This window comes from Zootoca vivipara, chromosome 11, assembly GCF_965207765.1.
Source record: "Zootoca vivipara chromosome 11, rZooViv2.hap1.1, whole genome shotgun sequence".
Taxonomy (NCBI): domain Eukaryota; kingdom Metazoa; phylum Chordata; class Lepidosauria; order Squamata; family Lacertidae; genus Zootoca; species Zootoca vivipara.
Genome location: NC_142594.1, coordinates 40,635,526 through 40,650,210, shown reverse-complemented (window position 1 = coordinate 40,650,210; position 14,685 = coordinate 40,635,526). Strand labels below are relative to the sequence as shown.

At 40.6% G+C, this 14,685-nt stretch overlaps 1 protein-coding gene across 1 annotated transcript in view; it reads right to left on the bottom strand.

Annotated features, from left to right (window-relative positions):
* CCDC7 (coiled-coil domain containing 7) overlaps window positions 1-14,685 on the bottom strand; it is a 172,071-nt gene that overhangs the window by 98,394 nt on the left and 58,992 nt on the right. The window contains exons 19-27 of the mRNA XM_088654182.1: window positions 11,400-11,730; window positions 10,198-10,255; window positions 9,294-9,419; window positions 7,775-7,846; window positions 5,762-5,869; window positions 4,880-4,993; window positions 4,552-4,665; window positions 4,224-4,337; window positions 765-884 (exon numbers count right to left, since the gene is read on the bottom strand). Of these exons, the coding sequence (XP_088510308.1) occupies window positions 765-884; window positions 4,224-4,337; window positions 4,552-4,665; window positions 4,880-4,993; window positions 5,762-5,869; window positions 7,775-7,846; window positions 9,294-9,419; window positions 10,198-10,255; window positions 11,400-11,730 (1,157 nt within the window). The remainder of the gene's footprint in view (window positions 1-764; window positions 885-4,223; window positions 4,338-4,551; window positions 4,666-4,879; window positions 4,994-5,761; window positions 5,870-7,774; window positions 7,847-9,293; window positions 9,420-10,197; window positions 10,256-11,399; window positions 11,731-14,685) is intronic.

Below are 14,685 nucleotides of genomic sequence, written 5' to 3'. Positions count from 1 at the left end.
TCTGGTGGGGAGGGTTCTACACCAGCCCCATCACCCCAACAGTGGGGAGGGAGGCGTGAAGAGAGGAGGAGGTTCAGGACACCAAGGGTGTTCTGTCGGCGAAAGTCCCAATGGCCGGTGCTTCCGAATTCTGGATCAGACTGAGGCAGTCATGGATTTTGATGCTCTGACCTGTACCTATGTATATAATAAAACTCTGTAAAAACCAGCCGCAGAGTTTGAGGTGCTTTACTCGTGAGGAAGCTACCAGCATCATTACAGTTTATGATTTCTCTCATTGACTAATTGATATACCTCTCTTTAAATTAACCCAGTTTCTAAAACACACATGAATTTCCTTCCCCCATCATCACTTTCCTCGCCATAATTATTTGCTTAGGAAAGGACTCACAAACTGCTAAAATGAGTTCTAATTATTAGCTGGACCACCCACCAGTTTTTGGATCCGCTAGATACCTTTTTCCTCTGCCAACTGACCCTCCTCTCTTTTACTTTCCTTCCTAATGTCTTGTCTTTGATTATACAGTATCCTTAAGGGCAGAGCCCTTTAATTCCTAATGACAATAGCAGCAACAACAAGTCACCCACCATGAGTAATTTTCATTCTAGTGGTTCCCACAGACACAAATTACACCAAAGGCCCTTAGAAACCTAGTCCAGGTTAACAAAGTTCAGTCTAAGAATGGGACAAGGCAAAAGAAGACTGGGGCAAAAAATATAGGGTGTTACATGTAAAGAAAACATAATTACCTGACAGTACTTACCATTCATTTCTGATGGCTCGGTAGCTGCAAGAGCTTGCGCTTCTTCCAAATCTCTCATATTTGATTCCAAGGTTGCACGCAAATGGCTTCCTTTTTCTGACAGCTTGTTAATCTCATTGTCTAAAAGCAACACATGACCATGAAATTCCCTGATATTAGAACATTGGCCCATCCAGTATTGCCAACTGTGACTAGTAGTGACTCTCCAGGATCTCAAATATGGGTCTTTCCCTGCCCTATCAGTAGCAATCAGTGGGCCATGGCAGCTTTGTGCACCTAGCTTCAAAACAGCAAATGTTGCTGCTACTTACTAAGAGGGAGGGGGAGGACTGAGGCACAGGGAACTTAATGCAGCACAGGCACATAGGGGCAGCAGGAGCATCTGAGGCTCTTGCGCCTTGCCCCTTCCCCTCTTGGTAAGCAGCAGTGACACTAGCCATTTTGAAGTCTAGTGTGCAGTGTCGCCCTGCCTACACCATCCCAGAAACTGCTACTACAAAGTATGCCACTATGTTTGAGTCATGTAATACCATTATTCACTGAATTTCATCTATACTAAAGTATTTCAAATTACTATATACATTATAGGATATACAGAGCCAGCATGAAGTAGTGGTTAAGAGCGGTGGACTCGTAATCTGGTGAACTGGGTTCGCTTCCCCGCTCCTCCACATGCAGCTGCTGGGTGACCTTGGGGTAGTCACACTTATCTGAAGTCTCTCAGCCTCACTCACCTCACAGTCGAAATATATTAAAAAATACAGTGGTACCTCTACTTACAAATAACTCTACTTACAAATGTTTCTACTTACGAATGGAACTCCATCCGCCATCTTGGATGCAGTTTAGATAGGATTTTTTCTACTTTTTAAGATAGGGTTGCTTCGACTTACGAATTTTTTCTCCCAATGCATTCCTATGGGATTCGACTTACAATTTTTTTCGACTTACAAATGTGCATTCGGAACGCATTAAATTCGTAAGTAGAGGTACCACTGTATAAAAAATTGTCCAGTAGCACCTTAGAGACCAACTAAGTTTGTTCTTGGTATAAGCTTTCATGTGCATGCACACTTCTTCAGATACACTGAAACAGAAGTCACCAAAGAAGTCACAGTGTTTGTTGTTGGGGGAGGAAGGGAAAGGAGATTGTTAGCTGCTTTGAGACTCCTTAAGGGGAGTAAAAGGAGGGATATCAAGTCCAAACTCCTCCTCCTCCTCCTCCTCTTCTTCTTCTCCATATTTGTAGCATGGTAATCTCATCTAATTTCATCTTCACCAGTAGATAGCAACTGGGTCCATTTTTGTTACAATTGCCTAATGTCAATGATCAAGAACCCTTTCCGGAGGATGAGAGAGGATTTACCCTCTCCAGTAAAGGATGTCCGCTTCGAACTCCAGGGAGGGTCTCTTTGCCAGGCAGAGGCACAACAGGGCTTTGCTGAGGCTAGTCAGGTGCTGTTCTCAAAATAAAGCCCTGGTTAGAAACCACCCAATATATCTATTTTTTATAATTTAGGTAACGTGTGTGTGTGTGTGTGTGTGTGTGTGTGTGTGTGTGGACTGCATTATGCAAGGAAGGAGATTTAACACTTTCCCACTAGTCCAGTAAAAAGAAGATTCAACAATCAGATTAGCATAAAACAAAAATGGTAGCAGTTGCCAGGACCGGCTCAATAAAAAAATAAAAAAATAGTAACAATACTCTCTTAAGTATCACTAACTGTTACTGGAACTGGCTGAAAATTAAGTCAATTGACATTGTAATATCTCAAGTTCTATGGGATCAAATTGGTTCCCCCCCCCCTTCTGTAAGCTTTTCAAACATTTGATAGTCATTTATATCTTTTAAAAATAATTTTTATTTTTTATTTTGACAAAGTAATAAGAATAATAAATAAGAATAAAAATGTGCACCCCACTCCCGAGACCATTCCATTGTAACTATCCAACCTTTATATCTCACCCATATCTCAATGATGTTTCTCAATAAGGGATTTTCAATATTCTGCCACCATTGCCTATTTGGTTTAATAAAAAATATATTCAACAACTTCTCCCTCATTTCCTGTGTATCACTCTCTAACCATTCTAATGCTCCTTGTTCTGTTATCCCATCTATGATATATCTTAACTGGTTTGCTATAAAATATAACTTTATGTTGGGGAGACCCAGTCCACCTGTTTTCTGGGGTTTATACTATCTTCGATTATTAATTCTAGGTTTCTTATCCCCATTACAAAATTCATTAATCATACTTTGCCAACCCTTTATTTCTGTCTCCGATACAGTCATACCTCTACTTATGTATCCCTCTGGATACGGAATCTTTGAGTTACAGCCACGGCAAACCTGGAAAGTGTATTCTTCCAGATTTCAATGCGTGCGCATGCACAGAAGTGCTCTGCACGCCTTGCGCATGTGCAGAAGCGCTCAATCTTGCCACGTGCGTGCGCAGAAGCACGTCTCTATTTACGTAATTTTCAGGGTGTGAACAGACCTCCAGAACAAATTAAGTTCGTATCCAGAGGGTATACTGTATCTTAATTGGTAGCTTTCTAAAGAAAAAAATAATTCTAGACAAAATTTTCATTTTAATTATTGCTATTGTTCCAAACCATGAAAGCTTAATTTTCTTATATTCCTCCATCTTTTCCTTAATTTTCCTCTTTAACTTGTTAAAATTCTCATTTTAAATTTTCTAATTTTTTTGTTATATTTATTCCCAAGCACTTTATTACATTTCTTAATTTTATATCTATTTTTATTTCCTTAAAAAAATCATTTTTCATCTTCATCATAGTTAAATATCACCATCTCTGATTTGGAATATATATTTTTATTACCCAGACAACTTTTTAAAATACAGAGACTAAAACTTCATTATTTCTAAAACTAAGCTTGTAAATTGTCTTTGCTATATCAGCATTAACCTGTTGATGCCAACAATCTTCCAACACAGAGTCACATATGGCCCAAAACTTTGGGCACAAGACATAGTCAAATATTGCACCTCCATGCCAATGATAGCCAATGTGATAAGAAATAAACATGTAACTGAGAGTGTGCACCCCAAAATAAGGCTTGGCCAGCCAAAATGCTCGACATTGTTTGCATCCCTTAAAAAAGATTGGTGTGGCTGCACATTTAGGCCATCTTGTAGAGGACACTCTTCAAGAGGTGTGGTGTATGATCCTAGGTGGCCTAAAGCTTTTTGTGAGAACACACCCTAGCTATTTATTTATTTATTTATTTATTTATTTAGGAGCAATTATTAATTTAAGTTCACATGCTTAACAGTGTATTGCACCAAAACTGTTTCCCACATGCAATTTGATGTCTTCAATAGGCTTTTCCAACTGGATTAAAAGTTATTTATTAATCTAAATAGTAATAATTTTCATTTAGGAGATTTTTGAATATGTCTTAGAATCAATGTAATAGGTTTTGATACTCACCAATGTCTTGTTGCCTTGGTCTAACAGCTTCTGCTGGTTGAAGAACCATAAGATTTGAGTCCAGATTTGCAAGTAAGGCTCTTTTTTTGTCTGCCATCTCATTCATTTCTTCCTCTATGGAAGAAAGGAAGTTTTACAGCTTATTTAACCACAGTAATGAGAATATTCATGGATGTTGCTGAGTGGTGAGAGACTCTAGAAGTGCCAGCAATATCCAGGGTTCCAATTCTTTGGAATGAAGTTATTTATTAATATAAGTAATAGTAATTTTCATTTAGGAGATTTTTTAATATGTTTTAGAATCAAGGCAATAGGTTTTGATACTCACCAATGTCTTGTTGCCTTGGTCTAACAGCTTCTGCTGGTTGAAGAAGCTTAAGATTTGAGTCCAGATTTGCAAGTAAGGCTCTTTTTTTGTCTGCCATCTCATTCATTTCTTCCTCTATGGAAGAAAGGAAGTTTTACAGCTTATTTAACCACAGTAATGAGAATATTCATGGATGTTGCTGAGTGGTGAGAGACTCTAGAAGTGCCAGCAATATCCAGGGTTCCAATTCTTTGGAATGAAGTTATTTATTAATATAAGTAATAGTAATTTTCATTTAGGAGATTTTTTAATATGTTTTAGAATCAAGGCAATAGGTTTTGATACTCACCAATGTCTTGTTGCCTTGGTCTAACAGCTTCTGCTGGTTGAAGAAGCTTAAGATTTGAGTCCAGATTTGCAAGTAAGGCTCTTTTTTTGTCTGCCATCTCATTCATTTCTTCCTCTATGGAAGAAAGGAAGTTTTACAGCTTATTTAACCACAGTAATGAGAATATTCATGCATGTTGCTGAATGGTGACAGATATCCAGCAATATCCAGGGTTCCAATTCTTTGGAATGAAGCTATTGGAAACAGTGGTATCTAGGATATATAGTTTTATTTCCACATATATACAACCTGAGCATAAGATTGGACTCATGGCATCAACACTATAACAGATATTGCTTTCTCATTAGGCTTCTGAAGGGGGGACCCACAAAGGCATAGATTTGGTTCCAGCATACAAGTCAATCCGCTGCGCATTTCAAGCTCCTACCTTCAGATGAGACTAAAATAAAAACTAGTTCTTGGCCTATTATTCTCCTACCCCTAGGATGACAACCAGCCAGATGAGTGGGGAGGAAACTTACCCTCTCCTGAAAGCACCACCAGTCATTTGTCTCTATGGCAATACATGTGCTCTTGACCAACTCTATAGACATGTAAAAAAGGTGCTTACAGGTCCAGCTAGGGCCACTAACTTAACAAAAGAAACTGGGCAGCTCAGCAGTTCCTTCTACTGTAGATTACAATCTTATACGGTAGTTACAAGACCAAAGGCATGATTGGGTCCCACAAGCATCATCTAACCCTCCAATCCTATAACAATACTAAGCATTTTATGCATGCAAATTCTGGAGTCACCATTCTATCATTATATTCTTTCACTACTGAGCCATTACCCGGCCCAAGCTAAACATTTATTTGCTGTATGTAGCTTGTAGAATCTACCTGATAAGCCATCTTCAGAAACATGTGCTTGCTGTAGAAGCTGGAGAGTTGATACTACTTTTGACAGTAGCTGCCTTTTCTGTTCTGTTTGTTCTTCTTCTGGTTTACCTACATGTAGTAAAAGGTTTTGTGTAAAATAGGGAAAATGTTATCTCCACACTTCCAATTATTGTATTTTACTGGACTTACCAAACCTGCCCAAACAAAACACAGAATGCAATTTATATATTCTGGTTTATCACATCCTTGGAGGAGGGGGAAATGCAACCACTGCAATTTTAAAAAATGGGGCATTTAGCAAACATGACTGACATGTGGTATGTAGCCTAGGATGTCAGGTTGGTCAGACTTGTATTTTAGTATTGTTTGTATTTGTTAACACCCAAAGTACTGCATATAATAATAATAATAATAATTTTTATTTATGCCCCGCCCTTCCCAGTCAAGACCGGGCTCAGGGCGGCTAACAACAAATAATATCAACACAAATATAAAAGAAACAATTCAGTTAAAACAACAGAATAATACAATGTTAAAATTCAATTTTAAAATTAAAAATCTACGAATAAGATAAAACCATTATAAATAAAACCTTAAGGGAGGGTAACCGTGGGGTCAGACTGCGTCAGTCCGAAGGCCAAACGAAACAGCTCTGTCTTGCAGGCCCTACGAAAAGATGACAAATCCCGCAGGGCCCTAGTCTCCTGAGACAGAGCGTTCCACCAGGTCGGGGCCAGTACTGAGAAGGCCCTGGTCCTGGTCAAGGCCAGCCTAGCCACCTTGTGACTCGGGATCTCCAATATGTTATTATTTGTGGACCGTAATGTCCTCTGTGGGTCATACCGGGAGAGGCGGTCCCGTAGGTACGAGGGATCCTATGTGCATTATCAGGTCTTTTCCAGTTCCCTACCTTTCCCTCTGCAGCTTATTCTCCCTGATGAAAAATTGCTTTTGAAGGTAAAATTACCCCCTGGAGTAGCATTAATTTTACACACATTTAAAAGAAAAGAGAAAGAGATAGAGAAAGCCGTTTATATATCAATGTATTCTTTGAAAGCCTTTCACACACAATTACAAGTATGGCCAGTTGCAGGTCTGTCCACAAGGTTGGGGGGGGGACCCAAGGAGTGCCTACTGTTGGTAGCCCACCCTCATGAAAGTACCATTTTCTCATATGATGATTGCAGGATCCAGGTCAGTTCATATGCAAAGAGACAGTCCTTGAGGTACTGCGCTCCTGAGCCATTTAAGGCTTTATAGGTCAAAACCTATACCTCAAAGAGTGCCTCTCCCCAATGAATTGACCCAGACCAGGCATCCCCAAACTTCGGCCCTCCAGATGTTTTAGACTACAATTCCCATCATCCCTGACCACTGGTCCTCTTAGCTAGGGATCATGGGAGTTGTAGGCCAAAACATCTGGAGGGGCGCAGTTTGAGGATGCCTGACCCAGACTCTGCAATCATCATCTGAGGTCCTTCTATGTGTGCCTCCTCCACAAGAGGTCCTGAACGCGGCAACTCGAGAATGAGCCTTTTCTGGAGTGACTCTCTGCTTGTGGAATGCTCTCCCCAAGGACGTTCACCTGGTGCAATTGTTATATAACTTTAGGTGCCAGGTAAAAAGTTTTCTCCATCAACTGGCCTTTGACTAATTAATCTATGGCCTTTTAAACAGGGGGCAGGGGTTATTGTTTCTGTTTGTCATTATGGTATATATTTTTGTGTTTTTTCTATTATAACCTCCCCTATGATCTTTGGATGAAGGGCAGTAGAGAAATTAATTTGTTGCTGTTGTTATAAATTCAATAAATAATAAATAATAAAATAATAATTGTTGTTATTAACTGTGTTTTTTAAAAAAAACATTGTTAAAAAGTGGGTTTGTTGCACTGCTGTGACAGAGAGCTTTAATCCACTTAATTGTGCAAACCAAAACATCCAGTATACAATTACACCCCTCCCACACTGTCAATCAATCATTAGCTCCTTACATTACTGGGTTTCCACTTACCAAGTGGCTGGAGTCCATCTGGAGGTATCAGCTGATTTAGTAACTGAAGTCTTTGTTCATCTGATAATAATTCTATTTTGTTGGCAAAAGCAAATTACAGAATAATTAGGAAATATGGCAGAATGAAGTACTACTGCTGTTGTCATGGGCTAATTATATAATTATAAAACAAGTCTTAGAAAACAGGCATTCTTAACCCTTCCTGTACCAGTTGCTATGGTAGTGACATCCAAATCTGTTGCAAATAAAACAGAGGCAATTACAGAAGGCTATACTATCTACAGTTTGTAGGGAGAAATATGTAAAAAGCTTGCTTTATTTACATTATATTTGTACATTACTGAATCTTGCAACGTAATTTTTTCTAATGTAATCTCTCTTTACAATAATAGTATAGCTTGATGAACACCTGTTTGATTCCATGGTGCCTCCCAGGCAGATAAAAGCAGTGCCTGTCTGAAGCATTGTGAAGACTACTACTCTTCAAAGTGGTTATTCAGGGAAGCTGGCTCTACAGCAATGAGAGGGATGTTACCATTGCTATGAGTGGGTTGGGGCCATTTGGCACTGGGCACTGAAAGGGATATCCTCCATTTTTGTGTGCCCTAGATGTAACATCTTCTGAGGAATCCAGCAACAGTCTTGGGCTGGGGCTGTCACCTTCCCATAGCATGGGGAACGAGCTCTTCCTGACCCCTACTGCTGCCTAATGCTGAGCAAAAGGAAAGACAGGATACACAAGAAAATGTACAGCTATTAAGAAAGTGGAGGGGAACTGGGACACACACACACACACACGAGATAGAAACTAAATCCCTGGTGTCTGAAGCTAGGCAAAACCAGAACTAGAAGGGGGGCCTTCCACACCACTAAACTGTGAACTATGGCCTTGCCTACTAGAGTGGATGGGGAAAATAACCCAGCTATGGATGTTGTCCTTTACTTTAGGAGTACACAACTATTAAAAAAAAATACACCAAACATTATCAAATGTTCAGCCATATCAGGGCCACATTCTAATCCTAGGGCAGCCAATGTGGTGCATCCTCCTTTCAATCCACCCAAGACCCCTGTGTGTGGTTTTTTTTAAAAAAACCTGAAACTATATTATCTTGTTTATTGTTTGGTTAGGAGGTGGGGGATTCGGGTTTTTTTGTTTTGTTTTTTGCAAGGTGTTGCCTTTTATTTTGTCTGTGGTTTGTTTGCTTGGAGAACACGTGAGCATTGCCAATTTTCCTTCTGTGAAATTTGTATGTTGAGATGCCTACAACAATTTCTTACGTTTCCAAATGCACTCCTGGGCCCTCCAAAACTTGGAACCACAGGTCTAATTTCAGGGTGCCGTGTGCAGGTGAAAGAATGTAATGTACCTGATGCCTTCTGACTCCCACTTAATCCTTTAGATATAGCCCAATAAAGTTGCAGGCCTCCAGTGATGTCTACAAGCCTGAATCTACAGCCTGATTCTGTACAAGCACATATTGTACCCTTAAATTCTCAGGAATCTGAATGTACTTACCCATGCCTTTGCCAGGCTCTAGCAAAAGTTTGGCTAAAGTTTCTGCTTCAGGAACTCCTTTCAGCTCTGCCAAATTGTTTGCAAGCTGATCCATCTTTTTATTAATCAAATTCTTAGTTCCAGCCTCTATAAAGTAAAACAAAGGGGTTTTGTTGTTGTGTATGTAAGGGCAAGGAGAAATATTGGCAATATTATGTCTCTACAGGGCAGGAACAGTTACAGTTTCTAATAAAACAGTGTTTCCCATGCATTCAGAAACATAAGGGGTTGTATTCAGCATAGTTTGCCTGGCAGTATTATCTCCCCTCTCCTCACACACTGTTCTGGGGGTTCTCCTAACCTCCAGAGCAGATTCAAAGAGGGTGCAAATGAAGGAGGGGAGAAGTTTCATTGTCCTGCAGAATCTCATTTAAAAGGGGGGTTTAAAAAATCATTATTTTATTCCACTCTTCAGCTAAAAAGATTCCCTGAGTGTTTTATATAGGAGCTGCAGTATAAGTAGTCTGTAAATGTACACATGATCTAAAAGACATGACTGCAGAGGAAGAGGACAGGAAAATAAACTGAGGCACCACTTGTATAAAGTTACAAAAGTCTAAATGGAATAAATAACAAATGAAACACTAAGATCCTGTTTACACTGGAACTAGCACAGTAGAATTTATCTCTGAGTAAACATGCCTAGGTTTGAGCTGTAGAACAGCTATGTACCATCCTGGGATATATACTATGATGGGTGGTATAAAATGTCATATATAAATTAAACTTTATAAAAACTTATTTAGGAAAGTCTGTACCGAAATATTTTTTCTACACCAATTCTCCTGTTCTCCAAAAAATCCGTATACAATGTTATTGCATGCCTTAACCATTATTATTTTTAATTACAGAAGAGAAGAATTACCTTCAATACCTGAAGAATCTATGTCCGTTTGTGGGATTTCTTTTTGTAAAGTGGAAGCCTATGGAAAACAGTGGGGGGGAAATAGAAAGGAGAAAACATCCCATTGTTCAGCTTTCTTGGAATGCCTCTGAGATAAGTTAATTTTATGAGAAGGAATTGTTGTCACATCTGTTTCAGAGAGCACTCTCAGTTTGGGTAGGGTTGCCATACATCCAGGAAAACCTGGACATGTACTCTTTTTGGAGGCCAACATGCCCACCCGGGCAGATTTTTACATTTAAAAGGAAATGCTCAGGTGGGGGGGGGGGGTTGGCTCTGGTTTGGGTGGCTTGGGTGCAGGCTGCTCTGCACGTCATGGCCACTGCCAGCCCAAGCTGGGAAAGAGGTTTGTGGGAGCCCCCACATACCTCTTTCCCCAGCTTGGGCTGGCAGCAGCTCAGGCTGGCCTCTTTTTTGCTCTTAATATATGGCAGCCCTATGTTTGGGTGTAACCAGTAGGTGAGTGTTGGGGTGAATTTTGAAGACTGGGCCACCTCCAGTGACTTCTAGTAAAGAATTTGACATCCCCTTTTTGCCAATGTCATTTCAACAGGTTACCAGGTCACATGACCAAGTTGAGAGGAATTTGCACACCTTTGGGGGGACTTACACCAACATAACTTACATCAACTGAGTCCTGGCTGAGCTGGAGTGAGGAACCTAACTCCAGCATAGTCCCAGCAGACCTAGATCCAAACTCTCTCATCCTGGAGGATCTTGGGTTTGGACTGGACTATTAGTGTCTCATTGCTAATTTACTCAACACTCACCAATTCATGTGCACTTTTCATTATGTGTTTAAATGTCAGGTGATATGAAAGTTTTCCTATAATTTCTAATCAGTCATCAGTATTTCACAGATTTAAGATCTTACCTGTTGTTTCAATTATCAAATAATAAACATGAATGTATTAACATTACATTAGTACACAGGCATTCTGAAATGCTAACGTAATATTCTCAGAACTATAATTAAATGTATTGTTTATATTCTAATATTTTATGTACATAGTAACAGTATCCGCTGCTCATATATAACTATTTTTACCAATATATGAATATAGCCAACTATATTAAATTATTTCAGAAAATAATGATACTACACCATGTCCTCTTTGATATAAAGTATTCTTCTCATTTGCTGTAGTAGCAGCTGTTTGTACCTGTTCTGGACTGATAGCTGCTGGTATCCTTTCAGTATCTCTCATAATAGTCTTAGGTTGAGCTGCATCTTCCATTTTGATTTCTGAAAGAAGCGATGAAGCTTCCTGCTCACTCGTGGGCAAACTTGTTGTCTCTTCTGGGACGTTAAGTTCAGGAGAGGTGGTTTTTCTTTTTTTTGAGTCAGGTGGAAGCACTTCCTCAGGAGACTTATCTAAGGTTTCTGACACAGTTTCTTCCACAACTTTTGTTAAAGCAGGCAACCGCTTTTCTTCAATTGGAGGTGATGGTGGGAGTTTTGAAACAGGACTGTCATATGTTTTTTTCTCCGCACTTTAAGATTTAAAACATAGGGATTGTCAGCTAAGAAAGCTTTAAAATAGCTGTTATATATTCCCGCCTGCCGCCGCCCAAATAAAGTTAAATGGAACCAGTAAACTTGTATGTCTTTGTCAACTATAGGCCTGGTACACATATCATGCTAAAGCAAACCTTGCCTTTGAGTGAATGTGCAGTGTCCTGGAAAGGAGTTTGCTGTCATTCTTCTCCTCCACAGTCCTTTTTTGCTGGCATGCCAAGCTAAGCCAAGATTTCGCTTAGCCAGTCATCCAAACAAAGGCTCATGGTTCAGCTCTGTCCAGACCAACCATTAGTTGTAACCAACAACAAACCTTGGTTACATCTGATGGTTAGTCTGGAGAGAAAGAGTTTAACTACAATTAACTATGAATGACAGGCCAAGCCAAACCTTACTTCGGCTCAGTGCAGTGTGGCAGCAAAAAAGACCAGGGTGTAGCAAAGTGGCTGCCAACTCCTTTCTTGCAGGCTACACATTTTCACATTCATGCTAAGCCAAGACTTGGCTTATTGCCATGTGAGAACAAGGGCACAGAGTTGTATATTGTGAGAGAATAAGCTGAAAAGCTAACAATGTTCTTAGTTTTAACAGCTGTATAATAAATAAATGTACAGGCACCTCCCCACTCACAGGTGTTTAGCACACATGTACAGTTTCCTGCAGGGGACACGGGTGGCGCTGTGGGTTAAACCACAGAACCTAGGGCTTGCCGATCAGAAGGTCGGCGGTTCGAATCCCCGCGACAGGGTGAGCTCCCATTGCTCGGTCCCTGCTCCTGCCAACCTAGCAGTTCGAAAGCACAAGTCAAAGTGCAAGTAGATAAATAGGTACCACTCTGGCAGGAAGGTAAACGGTGTTTCCATGCGCTGCTCTGGTTCGCCAGAAGCTGCTTAGTCATGCTGGCCACATGACCTGAAAGCTTTCTGCCGGCTCCCTCGGCCAGTAAAGCAAGATAAGCACCGCAACCCCAGAGTGGTCCGCGACTGGATCTAATGGTCAGGGGTCCCTTTACCTTTACCTTTTACAGTTTCCTGCACCAAAAGGAGGAGGAATGGAGTGGGACAGAGGCAGGACAAGACAGAGGCAGAACAGGATGGAAAATACTTGTGCACATCCTATTGATGAACATGGCAACTGGGAACGGAACCCCCGTGTAAGCAAGAATTCCCCTGCACTATATTTGCTCTAAGGGACGTGGGTGGCGCTGTGATCTAAACCACACAGCCTAGGGCTTGCCAATCAGAAGTTCGGCGGTTCGAATACCCGCGACGGGGTGAGCTCCCATTACTCAGTCCCAGCTCCTGCCCACCTAGCAGTTCGAAAGCAAATCAAGTGCAAGTAGATAAATAGGTACCGCTCCGGTGGGAAGGTAAACGGTGTTTCTGGTTCACCAGAAGCGGCTTAGTCATGCTGACCACATGACCCGGAAGCTGTCTGTGGACCAACCCCGGCTCCCTCGGCCAGTAAAGCAAGATGAGCGCTGCAACCCGAGTTCACGACTTGACCTAACAGTCAGGGGTCCCTTTACCTTTACCTATATTTGCTCTACACATTATTTTATGCCCAATCTATATATATAATTGGTGGTCATTCCTTTCATTTAATGAAAGTGATTCAGTTCACAACAACAGTACTGTATTTATTCCAGTGGTGTTTGTATCTCCACTCAGCTCTATTAGCTATGTCACAGAGAATGTTACAGTGAAACTGTGGTGCAATACAAATTGGATACTGGAACTCGGGTAAATGTGATCTTTGAGCAAAATCGTTTATTATCTTTTTAACTGGCATGGTTATTTAAAAATGAAGGCAACAATCCCAGACAGAGATGTTGGTGAGTTGGAGATTATATCCTAAAATGAAGCCAATATCATTCCATTTGTGATCATAGGAAAACACAGAGCCAGTTCTAGGACCAGAAATGTGGCATGCTCTGGACTAAACTAAAAGACTGGATCTAGTAAGCAAGGCAAAAGGCCTGCACATTGATACATAATAGCTTGATTTCTTTGAGAGTATATGCAAGGTAGACACAGGGTATAAAATGTAAGTACCTGTAATAAAGCCAAATAAAGCAGTGGAATCCCTTGCAAAGTTCCTTAACAGATATTTAGACAAAAATTCAAATGGCTGGAGTTTTGAGAAAAAGTAGACAATCCCTCAAAAGCAGTTCATTATTTATGTACTAACAGAAGGAAGATGGGTCACTTGGTTTATGCCTGGAGCCAAATCAACTTTATAAGTACATTAGATGGGAACATTTCTCCCTCCCAATTAGCACATTTTAAAAAATGTAGCAAGAGCAAAATACTTCCCCACTTTAAATGCCAAAGCTGGATTCTGGCAATTACCACTGGACAATAGGAACTCATGTTTATACGCATCTAATATACATTTTGGGTACTACTGTTTCTCCAGTTTGCCATTTCAAATCAACTCTACCTCTCATTGATTGAGTTTATTTAGATGCCACCTTGTCACAGTGAGTTATGCCCAAAGCAGTTTACAACAATCAATCAAAAGTCAGAATACAGAGCATTAGGGGTTCCAGGTTCTGGTCTTGCTACACTTCAAGCAGCCTTAGGGACTTGGATTAAATACAGTTCAAAGGGGACACTCATCAGGCTAGATCAGGCATAGGCAAACTCGGCCCTCCAGATGTTTTGGGACTACAATTCCCATCATCCCTGACCACTGGTCCTGCTAGCTAGGGATCATGGGAACTGTAGGCCAAAAACATTTGGAGAGCCAAGTTTGCCTACGCCTGGGCTAAATGACTACGCTGACCCCTCTTCTTTCCTCCAGAGGCTACTACCGGTAACAGCAGCAAAAGTGAAATGCTGGGGAGGGCAACCTTCAGGGGAATGCAAGTCTTCTTTTCCAGCCTCCTGGAAGTTACCGGTACAACTGCTGGTGCAGATCTTTTTGCA